The sequence below is a fragment of the Elephas maximus genome, chromosome 25 (assembly GCF_024166365.1).
Source record: "Elephas maximus indicus isolate mEleMax1 chromosome 25, mEleMax1 primary haplotype, whole genome shotgun sequence".
Taxonomy (NCBI): Eukaryota; Metazoa; Chordata; class Mammalia; order Proboscidea; family Elephantidae; genus Elephas; species Elephas maximus.
Genome location: NC_064843.1, coordinates 57,635,897 through 57,654,038, shown reverse-complemented (window position 1 = coordinate 57,654,038; position 18,142 = coordinate 57,635,897). Strand labels below are relative to the sequence as shown.

General features: G+C 42.3%; 1 protein-coding gene across 1 annotated transcript in view; it reads right to left on the bottom strand.

Moving 5' to 3' along the window:
• The window catches only part of PCSK2 (proprotein convertase subtilisin/kexin type 2), a 326,775-nt gene extending 320,152 nt beyond the window's left edge, over positions 1-6,623 (bottom strand). Inside the window, exon 1 of the mRNA XM_049869771.1 lies at positions 6,359-6,623. Within this exon, the coding sequence (XP_049725728.1) occupies positions 6,359-6,535 (177 nt within the window). The 5' untranslated portion in view covers positions 6,536-6,623. The remainder of the gene's footprint in view (positions 1-6,358) is intronic.
• Between the last annotated feature and the right edge of the window lie 11,519 nt (positions 6,624-18,142).

Here is an 18,142-nt window from a genome sequence, read left to right as displayed (position 1 = left end):
GTTTGCAGTAATTTGTTATGAAGTGTCATGGATTGGATCAAGTCCCCCAAAAGTATCTGTTAACTTGGCTAAGTCATGATTACCAGTATTACATGACTGTCTACCATTTTGTCATCTGATGTGATTCCCCTATATGTTGTAAATCCTATCACTATAATGTAGTGAGATGAATTAGTGGCAGTTACGCTGATGATATCTACAAGATTAGATAGTGTCTTAAGCTAATCTCTTTTGAGATATAAAAGAGAGAAGCAAGCAGAGAGACATGGGGATATCATATCACCAAGAAAGCAGTGCCAGGAGCAGAGCACATCTTTTGGACCTTCCTCCATAGTTGACAGAGAGAAAGACTTTCTCTGGAGCTGGTGCCCTGAATTTGGACTTCTAGTCTACTGAACTGTGAGAGAATAAGCTTCTCTTTGGTAAAGCCATCCACTTGTGGTATTTATGCTATAGAAGCACTAGATAAGTAAGACAGAATTTGGTACCAGGAGTGGGGTGCTGCTATAACAGATAGCCAAAATGTGGATTGGTTTTGAAACTGTGAATGGATAGAAGACTCAGAAGGAACTGAGGAAAACTGTTAACACCAGAGACGGCACAGATGGTGAGAAGCAGAGGACCGGCAGCAGCAGAGGACTGGTGACAGCAGAACCAGGAGACCAGCACTAGATAGTGTTGGAGCAGACCCATGGAGTGAAAGTGCTAAGTGCTTTGGCACAGAAGTCTTCCTGGCAGAGTGGGGTGCCTCCTAACACTTATTGGTGGAGGTAGGCTTGCCGACCCACGGAGCAAGAGAGCTAAGTGCCTTTCAGCCAAAGGTTACTGGCAGAGTGAGTTGCCTCCAGGTACTTATCGGTGGAGCTACAGAGCTTTGAAACACTTGCGCCAGCAGGGCAGATGTAGGCATGAGGCCCAAGGAGCTGAGAGGCCAAGAAACCAGGAAGCAGAAGCCGAAGAGATAAGAAACACAGGAAGCTGAGCTGCCTCAGTATCGAAGGTATGGACATGACCTCCGGGGTTTCAAAGGGTGGAGTCATGGCCCCTGGTGTTTCTAAGGATGGAGTTGCTACTCAGATGCAGTAGGAGATTTGTGCACTTAAAGCCAAGGAAGCAGTTGCCTGGAAGGGGAACTGAAGCCTAGGGCCGAGGGGCCTCCACTCAGAATCCAGAAAGTATGGCCTATACCTAGAGTCTGGAGGGCAGGGCCATTGTGAAAATTCTCTCAGAGAACAGAGGATTATTTGCAAAACCTTGAGGGCTAATGTAATGTATTCTGCTGACTTGCTAGGTGTCTGTTATGCCTTCTTTCCCTCTAATTTCTCTATTTGTAATGGAAATATCTACCTTGTGGCTGTTGCACAATTGTACTTTGGAAGCAGATAACTTGTATTCTAGATTTCACAGATGAAGAGAAATTTTTGGATTTTGGACTTGGAGTTGATTTAAAACTTTTGCTATGATATGATGGGGTGAATATGTTTTACATGTGGCAAGGACATGAATTTTTTGGAGCCAAAGGGTGGAATTGTGTTCCCCCAAAATATCTGTCAACTTGGCTAGGTCGTGATTCCCAGTACTGTATGATTGCCTACCATTTTGTCATCTGATGTGATTTCCCTGTATGTTGTAAATCCTGTCACTATGATGTAATGAGATGGATTAGTGGCACTTATACTGATGAGGCTTACAAGATTAGATAGTGTCTTAAGCCAATCTCTTTTGAGATATAAAAGAGAAGCAAGCAGAGAGAAATGGGGGCCTCATACCCAAAAAAGCAGTGCCGGGAGCAGAACGCATCCTCTGGACCTGAAGTTCCTGAACTTAGATGCTCCCAGTCCAAGGGAAGACTGATAACAAGGACCTTCCTCCATAGCCGACAGACAGTGAAAACCTTCCCCTGGAGCTGGTGCCCTGAATTTGGGCTTCTAGCCTACTGGACTGCGAGAGAATAAACTTCTCTTTGTTAAAGCCATCCACTTGTGGTATTTCTGTTTTAGTAGCACTAGATAACTAACACATGTAGCAATAGAAAACTGATACAGTTTCCTAAAGCTAACGTATGCATACCCTTCGACTCAACAATTCACTCTAGGTATATTCCCAACAAAAGGTGTATAAGTATTCACCAAAATACATATAATACACTATCCACAGCAGCACTATTTATACTGCCCCCAAACTGGAAAGTACCCAAGTGAGCAAGAGGGGGACTTATGGGATACAGATAATGTTTTGTTTCTTGATCTGGGTTCTAGTTACACATGTGTGATCAGTTTATGAAAATTTATTAAGCTGTGCTCTTTTGTAAATTATATTTTATTTCAATAAAATTTTTAAAAAGACTAGAAATTTATTCTTTCATTATCTGACAGCACAATTATTACAAGATTTTTTTAATTTAAAAAATGATCACACATATAGAAATGGTCACAAGATTTTACTTGTTTAATGTTTCCAACTGTAGTCCTACATGGACAAACCAAAACAAAAAAACCCTAATGTTTATTTTTGGGGATTTTTCCTGAACTCTTACTTTTGTGATTTTTGGCCAAGCCTCAGTAAATAAATTTTGTTTTCTTTTTAAATGGGACTAAAATTAGTAGTGTTCTGAGAATTTTAAGACACTTTCTGCAATAACAGTTTCTTCATGATTATAAATTCACTCACTCTTCTAGATGTATGTATCATTTCTTATAAACTTTGGTCTTTGGGCCGTGTCATGATGAAATAGATGCTTTAGCCTCAGCACACCTTTCTAAGGAAAAGTTATTGATATTTTTACTCCATTTTAGAAAGGAAACATAAATGCTTGCTCACAATGTTGTAAGAGTTAAGCATCATAATTAACAAATATTTATTGAGTACCTCATATACAGGCCACTGTGTTAGATTAAATTGGGGCTAGTAAAAACAGAACAAAACAAAACAAAACAAATAACACTACCTTTCTTCTCTTGAAGAAGTAGAACAAACACATACACATTAGTTAATGGCATAGGTTTTATGTTAATGCCAAATAAGTGGTAAATATAGGAGAAAGTAAAAAGAAAAGAAAGAAAAATGCCAGAATTCTAACATGGCAACTCCAGGGCAGAGTTCTGAGTAGCCAGGGAAGGTTTCCTGGAGGCTGCATGGTGTAGAAAACCAAATGATTATTTTGGGCCAAGCAGATTTGGCTTTAAATCTCACCAGATATTACTTAGCCTCTGGGAAACTTAATATTTTCATTGGAGACATAGGGCTGATGTCAATAATTTCTAACATATAAATTTGTGAGATTGGAATGAGATAACTCGGTAAAATAGCAGGTTCTTCTAGCCTGTGTAATTGACTTCACTTGGATGAGTAAATAACTACCAAGAGTTTTTGGTGTTTGACATTTAGCATGAGAAAGTATGGGGGCAGTAGGTGGGCATGCTAAGGGCCAGACTGAGGAAGGAGAGAAGGGGTTGGGTGTTTAAAATGCAAAGCAAATAACAAATATGGCAAAAGCTTGGAGCAGAGCGATGAAAACAAGACAGGACAGTATGTGTGGGAAACCCAGGGTGATAAATAAAGCCAAAGATGTTTCTTTAAAGGCTAGCAAGCCCAGTTCTGTACTGGTTAAAGCAAGAAAACAAGAAATATGGAAGACATCATCCCTGAATAATTTACCTTTGGAGTAAAAAGACAATACCATATTGACTTACATACATGAAATGACCAGAGGACAAATGATGGAACATACTAGTTATGTAGCCAAGGCTTTGCCTGTTGGTACCACAGGGATTTGGAGAAAGGAAATCTCATTGTGGCCATACATCAGGGGTTTGGATCTCGGTCTTGCAGGATGGGTGCTAAGTGGATCTATGGGAGGAAAAGAAGGCTTATTCTAGAGAGAAGTAGCACCATGCAAAGACAGATCAGACAGAAGTATTTTGCTGTAGACCGTTCTTTACTTCAACAAGTACCAGCGCAAAAATCACTGGATTTGGTTAAGAGGTTATGGAGAGGTAAGGAGAGAGATGGTAAGGTGGAAGCTCATTTCTCCCAGGTTGGAACTGCAAGTTTGAGGCTGTGCTGTAAACCAGTAGACCCCTTTCCAAGAAGAAATGAGGGAGAAAGAGGTCTAGGCATCTGTCATCTCTGATTTCACCCCAAAGTACAAGCTCCCTGAGATTTTAAGGTACGTGTATCTGCAGATGATGAATATATGATGGGATTGTTTCCATACCTCCTTGCTCAAGTCCATTATCAGAATTGTGAACCTTTCACTGAAACTATTTATCCCTTTACAAAAAATTCCTTTGAAGGAATTAATAACTTAATCCATTGTCAGTTTTACACCTAGATTTGGTCAAGTTTCTCAGATCACCTCCTCTAAACGTATTTTCAGAGGGGGAAGCAAAAACGAGAGAAACCATTGACTGTGTCTTGGTCACACTAGGGGAAAGTGCATGGTGAGGGAGAGTGACAGGTGTTTCTGTGTCAGCTGCATCCCTTTTCCCTAAAGAGCCTGATACTACACCTATCTTAGCATACCCAAAGCCCAGCACACCCAACAGAGCACCTAACTTGGTCCAGCATGTACTGAGGAGTAATGAGTATGGCTTTCACTGGTGGTTTTACTTCAGGCTTCTGTCTGAACCAATTTCCTCACCAGCGTCTTAGGGGCCACAGTAAGAGTAGCCTCTTCAGAGTTGTTGAGAAGATTAAATAAGGATGTATGTAGGAAGTCCAGTACATAAAACTTCCCTATAATTGTCAGTTAATAATAATCATTATTACATTTTTTAATGGTGCTTTAGTCCTGGGTCTTGCAGAGTTTTGAGGGGAAAAGGAGGAGGGTCTGCTTGTTTACTCCGTTGGTGGCATTCATGCAATGGCCCCCAGGCCTTGAGCCAGTGCAACAGCGGGCGCTCCCTCAGCTGGCGCCATCTCTCCCCTGCTCCACCCACGCTTCCCGGGAGCAACAAGTTCCCTTCTGCAGGACCCGCCCGCGCCACTGGCAGACACAGCGCCTCTTCCCAGACCTCTATCACACTTTGCTGGCAAACCCACTTGGGACCGAAATCGAAGCAGCTGCCTACGCCTTACGGGGGGCGGGAGAGCCTAAAGGAGTCCTCGCGGTGGCTGGGAAGGAGGCGGGAGGCGTGGGAAGTCGGGACAGAAGGGACTGCTAGGAGCCCCAGTCTGCGGTGCCCTTGAAAGGCAAAAGGAACATCCAGAAGCACTCAGCGGACATCTCACGCCCCTGTTCTCCAAATTGTGCCTTCTGGAGTCAGGAGAGAGAAGATGGGCTCCGGAATGCCACCGACCTCCACCCACTCCTCTGGGAGCCACATTGCTCTCTTAAGTCCTCAGGGTTCCCTTCGGACCCTCACTCTACCCATCCCGCTCAGGTCCCCTAAAAACACTCTAGATTCTAGACAAGATATTTCTCAGGAGGAGCAAGTAGGTCAGCCACCGCCTCCACCAGCATTCTCCTCTCCCTTGCCCTCCCAAATGGGTACCCAGGAGTCTCCAAGGGAGTCCTGAGGTGTTCCAGGCTGGGAGCCTACTCTGGCTGCCCGAACAGTTGAATGCCAACAACTTCTTAAAATGGGGATCCCCGTGCTTTTGTCGGAAAGCCAGGCTGACCGCCCACATACCAAGAGAGGACACTCCGACTTCTCAGTAGGGACTCCTCCTCAATATCCTCCCCTCGGGCTCCTACAGCCAGAGTTGCGAACTAGGGAGCCAACCAGGAGCGCGCTCCGGGGTGGGCGGGCGGGGGCGAGGGAGCTGAAGTTCCGCCCAGATTTTGGAGAGAGAGACCAGTTCCAGTCTCCAAGTCTCCTAGAGCCAGGGAGCTGTTGTTCCTGGAAAAGCGCAGGGACCGAAGTCACCGGGAGGGAAGTCATCCTGGCGCGGGGTCCCAGAAACACCGAGGTGAATCGCAGTATCCAAAGTGCAAGCCCCGACCTTCGAAAACTACTCCTTCTCCGGGGGATGGGGGTGGGGGAGACATCCCTGGGAAAGCAGCCAGCGCCAAACCAAGCTAACCAGCGCTTCATTCCTCCAACCCCAAGCAGTCTCCAGAACTTGGTACCTCGGACAGCAGTCCGGGCGCACAGCGCGATTTGAAAGATGTTATCCTATTTTCGCCACAAAGTCAGAGGGCAATAAATTATTTTTATGACCTTACTAGTACAATCTGAAGGACATTTTAATTACATAACCCGTGAAAGATCACCGGAGGCAATGTCGTGGTAAAGAGCCGGTGGCAGAATATCTGCATCGCAAGAGAAAGAGAGAAAACTTGCAAATCTGCAGGGAGATTGCGCAGGGCTGCCCCCGTTTTGGAACAACATACGAAATGCAAGGGAGACCTTACCTTTCGGACTCCAAAACCATGTTCTGCTGCAACTTGGCGAGCTTCTTCCTCTCCCCCTTTATGCAACTCCACGAGAAAATGATTCGTGAAGACCGGTCTTTCGGCAGATGAAAAAACCGTGACACAGAAGAGGAGCCCGGCGGCCACCTTCCACTGGGAGACACAGCCACCCTTCATTTTTCTTTGGGAGTGAAAAGTGGGGCTAGGAGGCGCGCCGGCTGGCGGAGACCGGGACCCGGAGGGAAGGCGCAAATAATAAATATATACGGATATATATATTTAAATCTTTATATAGGGAGAAAGACTGGTTAGGGGCTTGGAAAGCTGCAAATCAATGTGTTCTCCTCCAGCACCTGGCTGGCAGAGAAGCCGGGCAGTCAGGCGGCGCGGCTTGCTGGCAGCGGTGCGAATGTGGGGAGCTGTGTGTAGCTGAGAGAAAGAGCAAGTATGTGTCTGTGTTTGATGCTAAATCTGCATTTTTTCAGCTCCTCCTCAGCTCAATTCCACAGGGGATGGAGGAGAGCACCAGTCCGGGTGACGTGCGTCCGCCAGCGGCCAATGAGGGTCGGGGAAGAGGCGGGCCCCTCCCCGGCCCACACCGACCCCGCCCCTGCCCGCCCGCGGCCCGGCCCTCCGGCCTCCGCCTGCTGGGGGCGCCGAGTGCCGAGCCCGCGCCCCCGCCCCTTTCAGCACCCTGGAGAGTGCCTCCACCGCTCAGCTCGGGCCCGGCGCGCTCCCAGGAAAATCCCCCCAGCTGTAATCAGCCTGGCGGTGCCCGAGTGATGTCATTGTTTGTGGAAATCTGTAGCCTCGGGAAAGGGAATTACGATGTGAGCTGCTCTGGAGGCCGGAGGGGAGCTGGGGCAGGGGCCTTTCCCTATTCTACTTCTTGCTTATTTCCCGCTGGAAAACAACTCTACCTCTCTGCCACTCTCTCCTTCTCTCTCACACAGATACACACGCAAGGCACACTTGCCTCCTTTTCTCCCAATAACAAGCCAAACATTACCCCTCCTTCCTCCACTTTGGGCAGATCCCAGCGGAGATTTTCTCCCCTTCCTGAAACGGGGAGGATTGGGAAAGCAGCCTTCTGTATGGACTCATTGGGGAGAGAGCTCAGGAACGAGCTTTTTTTTTTTTCTTTTTTATAGGTTCCCGGAAGGTCTGGCACCAAGCAGCCGCTAAGCCTAGCAGGAGACTAGGCTTGCACCCATTAGAGATTGTGATTAGATGAGACTTCTCCGTCAGGCTGCTCCACCGCGACTGCCTTCAGGAGGGCGCAGCTAGGATTGACACGCCTCGAGGTGCATTCGTAGACTACAGGATAGCTGGGTGCACAAAGGCAGCCAGCTGCGTATTCTCGCGCTTGGGAGGTGTAGCCACCTATGCCACGCTCCGGGCCAAGACTCCCGCTGAGCGTCCTAGGCTGGGGACGTTCTGGCGAGTGGCAGGGGTCAACTAAACTATCTAGTTAAGGAATTTGCACTTGCACTCAGCCAACTGCTGACCACCAACTCTTCCTGCCCAATTGGAAGGGAGCAGGCATGCACTCTCTGTAACAAATGAGGGAGATTGTTTTTAAGCAACACAACTATTGTTGAATTATAGAGGGTTTACATTGTTCGCGTATATCATTGAGCTTCAAGAGTTCAAATTCTACCTTTCTTGGGTAAGAGGTAAGAGATCTTTTCTTAGAAGCTTAAGTGTATGCAATACAGCCAAAGAGGAGAGAGAGACAGAGACAGAGAGAGAAAGAGAGAATGAAAGGTGGAGAAAATGATAACATTGACTATATATACAGCACTGCTAATAGAGAGGTCAGCAGTTCCAGCCTACCGGGCACTCCTCAGGAGAAAAGACCTTAAAATCTGCTCCCATAAACATTAACCCATTGCCATGGTGTCAATTCCAACTCATATGGACACCTTAGGACAGAATAGAACTGCCCCATAGAGTTTCCAAGGCTGAAAACTTCACAGTCAGTTGCTCCTCAGTCACTTTGTCATACTGTGATGGCTTGCATGTGGCTGTGATAGTGAAAGCTATGCCACTGGTATTTCAAACACCAACACAAGCACTCATGCTGGACAGGTCTCAGCGGAGCTTCCAGAATAAGACAGGCGAGGAAGAAGGATCTGGCGATTTACTTCTAAAAAAACTGCCCAGTGAAAACCTTATGAATAGCAGTGGAACATTGACATAATGCTGGAAGATGAGGACCTCAAGTTGGAAGGCACTCAAAATAAGAATCCTCAGAGTCAACCTGTATGACATGGATGGAGTCAAGCTTTCAGCACCCTCATTTGCTGATCTGACAAAACTCAAAATGAGAAGAAACAGCTGCAAAATCCATTAATAATGAGAACATGGAATGTATTCTGAAGTAAAATGTCATCAGCAATAGGATAATATCCATAAGCCTATAAGGAAGACCAGCTCAAATGCTATTATCCAAATTTACACATCAGCCACTAAGGCCAAAGATGAAGAAATTAATGACTTTTACCACCTTCTGTCTGAAATTGATCAAACATGCAATCAAGATATGTTGATAATTACTGGTGATTAGAATGTGAAAGTTGGAAACAAGAAAGAAGGATTGGTAGTTGGAAAATATGGTCTTGGAGATAGAAATTATGCCAGAGATCACATGATAGAATTTTGCAAGACCAGTGATTTTATTCATTGCAAATGCCTTTTTTTCACCAACATAATGGTGACTATACATGTGGACCTTGCCAGATGGAATACACAGGAATCAAATTGACTGCATCTGTGGGAAGAGACAATGGGGAAGCTCAATATCGTTAGTCAGAATAAGGCCAGGGGCCAACTGTGGAACAGACCATCAATTGCTCATATGTAAGTACAAGTGGAAGCTGAAGAAAACTTTAAAAAACCCACAAAAGCCAAAGTATGACCTTCAGTGTATCCCACTTGAATTTAGAAACCATCTCAAGAATAGATTTGACACACTGAACACTAATGACCGAAGACCAGATGAGTTATGGGATGACATCAAGGACACAATATATGAAGGAAGCAAAAAGTCATTAAAAAGACAAGAAAGAAAGAAAAGACCAAAATGGATGTCAGAAGAAACTCTGAAACTTGCCCTTGAACATAGAGAAGCTAAAGAAAATAGAAAAAATGATGACATGAAAGAGCTGAACAGGTCATTGCAAAGGATGGCTCAAGAAGACAAAGTATTAGAATGAAACGTGCAAAGACCTGGAGCTAGAAAAACAAACGGGAAGAACTCACTCAGCATTCCACAAGCTGAAAGCACTGAAGAGAAAATTCAAGCCTCGAGTTGCAATATTAAGGGTTCAACGGGCAAAATATTGAACTACTCAGGAATTATCAAAAGAAAGTGGAAGGAATATACAGAGCCACTGTACTAAAAAGAACTAGTTGGTATTCAACCATTTCAGGAGGTAGTATATGATCAAGAATCAATGGTATCGAAGGAAGAAGTCCTAGCTGCACTGAAGGCTGAAGTGAAAAGGGCTTGAGCACTCACTGATGAGGATCAAAAACTATAGCCTTCAGTATGGATTACACCTCAACATAAAGAAATTGGTGGAAAACAAGTCTCCAGGAACAGACAGATTACCTACTGAGATATTTCAACAAAGGATTGCAACATTGAAAGAACTTACTCAGCTATGTCAGGAAACTTGGAGGATAGCTACCTGGCCAACCTACTGGAATAGATCCATGTTTATGCTCATTCCAAAGAAAGATGATCCAACAGAATGTGGAAATTACCAAACAATACCATTAATATCACACTCAAGTAAAATTTTGCTTAAAATGATTAAAAAACAATCACAGCAGTATGTCGACAGGTAACTGCCAAAAATTCAGGCCAGAATCAGAAGAGGACATGGAACAAGAGATGTCATTTTTGATGTCAGATGGATCTTGGCTGAAAGCAGAGAATATGAAAAAAAGATGTTTACCTTTGTTTTATTGACTATGCAAAGGTATTAGACTATGTGGATCATAACAAACTATGGATAACATCGTGAAGAAAGGGAATTCCAGAATGCTCAACTGTGGTCATGGGGATCCTGCACATAGAGCAAGTGGGAGAAAAACGTAGAACAAAATTCAAATTCACACAAATGCACACACACACACACAAAGACCAGGATTGCTGGTCTGACAGAGACTGGAGAAACCCCAAGAGTATGGCCTTTTACCTCAGTACTGTCACTCCTGAGGTTCACCTTTCAGCTAAAGATAGACAGGTCTATAGGGCAAACCATAACACACATGAGGGATGTGCTTTATAGTTCAATCATGTATACGAGACTTATGGCCACTCCCACCAAAAAGCAAAGACAAGAAGGTAGGAAGGGACAGGAAAATGGACAAATGGAAACAGCGAAGCTGGGGTGGAGGAGGGGAGGTGACACATAGTGTGGCTGGCAACCAATGTCACAAAACAATTTGTGTATTGACTTTTAAATGAGAAACTAATTTGCTCTATAAACTTTCACCTAAATCACAATTTTTAAAAAAAAGATTAATGTTGTCAAGGATTTCATTTAACTTGGGTCCACAATCAATGCCCATGGGAGCAGCAATCAAGAAATCAAACGATGTATTGCACTAGGCAAATCTGCTACAAAGACCTCTTTAAAGTATTAAAAAGCAAAGATGTCACTTTGGTGATTACGGTGCTCCTGACCCTACCCTGGTGGCGTAGTGGTTAAGCGCTACATCTACTAACCAAAAGGTCGACAGTTCAAATCAACCAGGCACTCCTTGGAAACTCTATGGGGCAGTTCTACTCTGTCCTATAGGGTCGCTATGAGTCGGAGTTGACTTTTATGGTGATGGATGGATGGACCCAAGCCCTGGTATTTTCAATCGCCTCATATACATGTGATAGCTGGACAATGAATAAGGAAGACCAAAGAAAAATTGCTGCCTTTGAATTATGGTGTTGGTGAAGAATATTGAATAAACCGTGGACTGCCAGAAGAACAAACAAACCTATCTTTGGAGAAGTACAGCCAGAATGCTTTTTAGAAGTGAGTATTGTGAGACTTCCTCTCACTTACTTTGGACATGTTATCAGGAGGGACCAGTCCCTGGAGAATGGTATCATGCTTGGTAAGGTGGAAATCAGTGAAAAAGAAGAATCTTGATGAGATGGATTGACACAGTGGCTGCAACAATGGGCTCAAACATAGTAACGATTGTGAGGATGGCACAGGACTGGGCAGTGTTTCATTCTGTTGTGCATAGGGTCGCTATGAGTCCAAACTATGTGGACAGCACCTAACAACAACTACAACGTATTTGGTAGAAACAAATACACACTTAATGCCATGGGTCACATTGTTTTCAGAGCTGACCTGGTTGCTGACATAGTAAGCTCTCCTGGTGCCCTTTCAAATAAAAATGTGGGCATTGCTAAAGGTAAGAAACCTGTCTTTCATTATTATTATCATTATCTCACCAGATTGTGCTATTTAATTCCTTTAGGAAAAACCAAGTGAGGTATTGAGAAGAGCTAGGACATGGGCTAAAGGTGAAAAGGGCCAGAGCAGAGACATGTTTCTGGGAAAGTGGTCATCAAGTGAGCGGACCCATTCTGTACCCCTCAGTTCTTTACTGCTCAGAGACTCATTTCTTCAAAGGTTTTTCTATCACACTATCTTGCTCCACAGCTTACATCCTATCTTGCTCCACAGCTTACCCCAGCATCATCTGTTAGTTTGATTTTAACATAAGGTTTTCATACTCTGAGACCTTCCACTCTCTCTCTTTCCTCTATGTCTCACCCTTGCTTTGAATCTAAGTACTAGGCTGGAATGGAACAATACTAACGGGTTCATCCTGCCCTGTATTGTCGTCTGAGAAAAATGACACCAAATGCGAAAATTATGTTAGATGGATTCACAATCATGGAGAGCATTTTAAAATGTAGTAACAGAGATAAAACTCTAAGTCTTTAGAAAAAAAGATCTGAAGAGCATTAGATAAGTCAATTTAGAAGATTATGGGTATTGGAAAATAGCACTGCTAATGTAGCTAAATCTCTCTGAAAATGAACATGAAATTACCATCTATTCAGAGTATTTATTAATTTTTTTCTGAAACCACAAACCAACACTTTATTTCCTAAATTCCAAAGATGAGATGCTAGTAAATGTTGAATTTTATATATCTGCACTTTAAATAATTAAAGTCATGTAAAATTAGGTACAAGCTAGATAAAGCCTGAGCGACTAACTAAAATAAGCCATTCTCAGTGATTAATGCTGAATACAGTTCATATATTATAATACTGTCAGAACATCACAGCAAATGAAAAAAGAGAAATAGATTTTATGACATGAATGGTAAATTTCTAATACAAAACAATACAGTAAGTGGAGGAAATGAATTGATACACTGGATTGCTATTTGAAATATAAAAATACATCCTTATGTACACGCACACGGCTTCTTCTAGAAAATTACTTCTCTCCTTCCTCTTCCTAATACCAATAGTAACTTTGGAGCAAGAGGTGAATGAGAGAGAGACAGGAGACCTTTTCAAGGACAGCAGGCTCTGCTGTCACTGCGCATGTGCTGTAGGACAAACCATTTCACCTCTCAAAGCCTCTATCTCCTGTGTGAAAGGAGGCCGTTGAATTAGATACCCACCTGATTCAAAAGCCTGTAGTCTCAAAGAGATGTTACAGCACAGATTACGAAGTAGAAATTATCTTCAGTAGCCTGAAAAATGTTGAGAACAGTCATAGTTTTTGATAACATTATGATGGCCAAGAGACTTATTTTTATATGACCTCCCCATAATGATCTCATATTTACTAATTCTGTGGATTGAAGCGGGAATTGTTGACACCAACTGGCTGATTCTCAGTACCAGACATGAAAACCATCAGCATCTTGGGGTTCTTTCAATGCATTTACTATTATATCTGTAGTGACAATGTGAGGGACTTGGGTCAGGTTCAGGTACGCCACAGCCTCCCTAGAGACTTTTTGCTGTTGTTGTGTGCCTTACAGTCAATTTTGACTCATAGCTACTCAATATGGTAGAGTAGAACTACCCCATAGGGTTTTCTTAGCTGTAATTTTTGCGGAAGCAGATTACCAGGTCTTTCTCCTGCAGAGCCACTGGGTGTGTTCTAACTGCCAATTTTTGGTTAATAGGTGGGTACTTAACCATAGTGCTACCAGGGTACCCTAGACTTTTTTTTTTAAGGAGTTTTATTTTGAAAACATATACCAGATATTCCCATTTTATGGGACCTACTATAAATCAGACTCGTCTGTCACTTTTTAGTACTGTGGTTGCTTGTATGTTGCTATGATGCTGAAAGCTATGCCATTAGTATTTCAGATACTAACAGGGTCATCCATGGTGGATAGGTGTTAGTGGAGCTTCCAGACTAAGGTAGACTAGGAAGAGGACCTAGCGATTTTTACTTATAAAAAAAATTGGCCAGTGGAAACTTTATGAATAGCAGTGGGACATTGATATAGTTGGGGTAGATAAGCTCCTCAGGTTGGAAGCACTCAAAATATGACTAGGGAAGAGCTCTCTCCTCAAATTAAGTCAACCTTAATGACATGGATAGAGTAAAGCTTTTGGGACATTCATTTGTTGATTTGAAAAGATGCAAAATAAGAAGAAACAGCCACAAACATCCATTAATACCCAGAACTTGGAGTTTATGAAGTAAGGGTCTAGGAAAATTGGAATTAGGCAAAAATGAAATGGATTGCGTAAAATCAATATCCTAGGCATTAGTGAGCTGAAATGGACTGTTATTGGCCATTCTGAGTTGGGTGATGATACAGTCTACTATGCCGGGAATGATAAATTGAAGCGGAATAACATTGCATTCATCAACAAAAAGAACATTTCAAGATCTATCTTGAAGTACAAAGCTGTCAGTGACAGGATAATGTCCATAAGCCTACAAGGAAGACCAGTTAATACTATAATTCAAATTTATATACCAACTACTAATGCCAAAGATGACGAAATTGAAGATTTTTACCAACATCTGAAGTTTGGAATTGATCAAACATGCAATCAAGATGCACCGATAATTACCAGTGATTTGAATGTGGAATTTGGAAACAAAGAAGGGTCAGTAGTTGGAAAATGTGGTCTTGGCGATAGAAGCAACACCGGAGATAGCATGATAGAATTTTGTAAGATCAACAACTTATTCATTGCAAATACCTTTTTCCAACAACATAAATAGTGACTATACATGTGGACCTTGCCAGACGGAATACACAGGAATCAAATTGACTGCATCTGTGGAAAGAGACAATGGAGAAGCTCAATATTATCAGTCAGAACAAAGCTAGAGGCTGAAAGTGGAACAGACCATCAATTACTCACACGCAAGGTCAAGCCGAAGCTGAAAAAAATTGAAATAAGTCCATGATAGCCAAAGTATGACTCGAATATATCCCACCTGAATTTAGAGACCATCTCGAGAATAGCTTTGACACATTGAACACTAATGAGTTATGGGATGACATCAAGGACACAATACATGAAGAAAACAAAATGATCATTAAACAGACAGGAAAGAAAGAAAAAAAAATGGGTGCCAGAAGAGACTCTGAAACTTACTCTTCAACATAGAGTAGCTAAAGAAAGTGGAAGAAATTATGACGTAAAAGAGCTGAGCAGGAGATTTCAAAGGGTGGCTCGAGGAGACAAAGTATTCTAACGAAATGTGCAAAGATCTGGAGTTAGAAAACCAAACAGAAAAAACATACTCAGCATTTCTCACGCTGCAAGAACTGAAGAAACAATTCAAACCTCAAGTTGCAATTTGGAAGGATTCTATGTGCAAAATATTGAATGACGTAGGAAGCATCAAAAGAAGATGGAAGGAATACACAGAGTCACTGTACCAAAAAAATTGGTCGACATTCAACCATTTCAGGAGGTAGCATATGATCAAGATTCAATGGTAATGAAGGAAGAAATCCAAGCGGCACCAAAGGCATGGGTGAAAAACGAGGCTCTAGGAATTGACGGAATACCAACTGAGAAGTTTCAACAAATGGATGCAGCACTGGAAGTGATCACTCATCTATGCCAAGAAATTTGGAAGACCACTACCTGGCCAACCCACTGGAAGAGATCCATATTTGTGCTCTTTCCAAAGAAAAATGATTTGAGAGAATTTGGAAATTATTGAACAATATCATTAATATTAATATCACATGCAAATAAAATTTTGCTGAAGGGCCTTCAAAAATGGTTGCAGCAGTACATTGACAGGCAACTGCTAGAAATTCAGGCCAGATTCAGAAAAGGGCTTGGAACAAGGGATGTCAGACAGATCTTGGCTGAAAGCAGAGAAAACCAGAACGATGTTTACCTGTGTTTTATTGATTATGCTAAGGTATTTAACTGTGTGAATCATAACAAATTATGGATAACATTGGGAAGAATGAAATTCCAAAACACTTAATTGTGGTCATAGGGAACCTGTATCTAGGGAACGTGTCGTTCAAACTGAATAAGAGAATACTGCATGGCTTAAAGTCAAGAAAGGTGTGTGTAAGGGTTTTATCCTTTTACCATACATATTCAGTCTGTATGCTGAGCAAATAGTTCAAGAAGCTGGACTATATGAAGAAGAATGTGGCATCAGGTTTGGAAGAAGACTTAATAACTTGTGATATGTAGATGACACAACCTTCCTTGCTAAAAGTGAAGAGGACTTGAAGCACTTACTGATAAAGATCAAAGACTACAGCCTTCAGTATGGATTGCACCTCAACATAAAGAAAATGAAAATCCTCATAACTGGAACAATAAGCAACATCAGGATAAATGGAGAAAAGATTGAAGCTGTCAAGAATTTCATTTTACTTAGATCCACAATCAACACTCATGGAAGCAGCAGTCAAGAAATTAAATGGCGGTTTGCGTTGGGCAAATCTGCTGCAAAAGACTTCTTTAAAGTGTTGAAAAGCGAAGATGTCACTTTGAGGACTAAGACGCTCCTGAGCCACCCATGGTATTTTCAATCATTTCATGTGCATGCAGAAGCTGGACAATGAATGAATAAGGAAAACCTAAGAAGGATTGATGTCTTTGAATTATGGTGTTGGCAAAGAGTAGTAAATATACCACAGACTGCCAGAAGAACAAAAAAATGTCTTGGAAAAATTACAGCCACAATTCTCCTTTGAAGCAAGGATGGTGAGATTTCATCTTGTGTATTTTCAACATATTATCATGCAGGACCAGTCACTGGAGAAGTACATCATGCTTGGTAAATAGAGGGTCATTGAAAAAGAGGAAGTCCCTCAACAAGATGGGTTGACAAAGTGGCTGTTACAATGGGCTCAAACATAGCAATGATTGTGAGGATGGCACAGGACTGGGCAGTGTTTTGTTCTGTTGTGCATGGAGTCGCTATGAGTTGAAACTGACTTGATGGCATCCAACAACAATAACAACTATAAATCAGTAGAACTTCAGGTGGTTACAAGAAACTAATTCCCTCAAATGTAGATCCAAAGAGGATTTCGGCCCAAAGAGCATTAGGTTAAGGAAAACCTACCAGTGGAGGGACGGAAGTCGTCCTAGGAGAAGCTACAGATTGTTTGAATATTCATTTAATCATTAGGGGAAAGAAATCAAGTTTCTGCTGATTTCTCTTAAATTGTTGTGGTATAATCTGGAGAGGAACAAGGTAATGTCATAGATTGAATTGTGTCGCCCCCAAAATACGTGTCAACTTGGTTAGGCCATGATTCCCAGAAATGTGTCCTTGTCCTTCATTTGTGATTGCAATTTTATGTTAAGAGGATTAGAGTGGGATTGTAACACCACCCTTACTCAGGTTACCTCCCTGATCCAGTGTAAAGGGAGTTTCCCTGGGGTGGGGCCTGCACTATGATTTTGCTAATCAAGAGATAAAAGGAAAGGGAAGCAAGCAGAGAGTTGGGGACCTTATACCATCAAGAAAGAAGCACCGGGAGCAGAGCGTGTCCTTTGGACCCGGGGTCCCTGCACCTGGGAAGCTCCTCAACCATGGGAAGATTGGACAGAGAGGGAAAGCCTTCCCCTAGAGCTGATGCCTTGAATTTGGACTTTTAGCCTACTTTACTGTGAGAAAATAAATTTCTCTTTGTTAAAGCCATCCACTTGTGGTATTTCTGTTATGGCAGCACTAGATGACTAAGACAGGTAAATAAAATTGAAGGTCACAATTTAAAATAGAGCCCTGCTAAAAATCAGGCTGGACTTTGTAATTTCTGCTGCATTCATTCTGAGCACTTTAATTTAAGTAATGATACTTCCATTCAGGTGGTCATAATTCTCTAACATGGTGTTATATTACCAAGTCATTTAAGTAGGTTCCTCCTAATTACCTCATCATCCTGCCGCATACCCAGGCTTTCTGAGGTATTGTTAACTATTTTATAGGTTTCCTCAAGATTTTTAATTCAATATTGGTCAATCTTTTTTCCTCCAGGTAAGTCTTATTTTCCAAGATTTCCCTTCATTTCCCTGTGATGATTGCCTACATTCTTATGTGATTTGTAATTCAAAATATAGGAGCTTGTATAATTTTAATTAGTTCTGCAGTATATATCCACTCCTTCCAAGTAAAAAAAAAAAAAAAATTTTTTTCTAAGTCATTGGTATTCACTTGATCCCACCTCCAATTCTGATTAAAAAACAAAAAACAAACCAAACCTGTTTCAATGTTGAGTCCAGCCCAACTCATAGCGACCCTATAGGACAGAGTAGAACTGGCC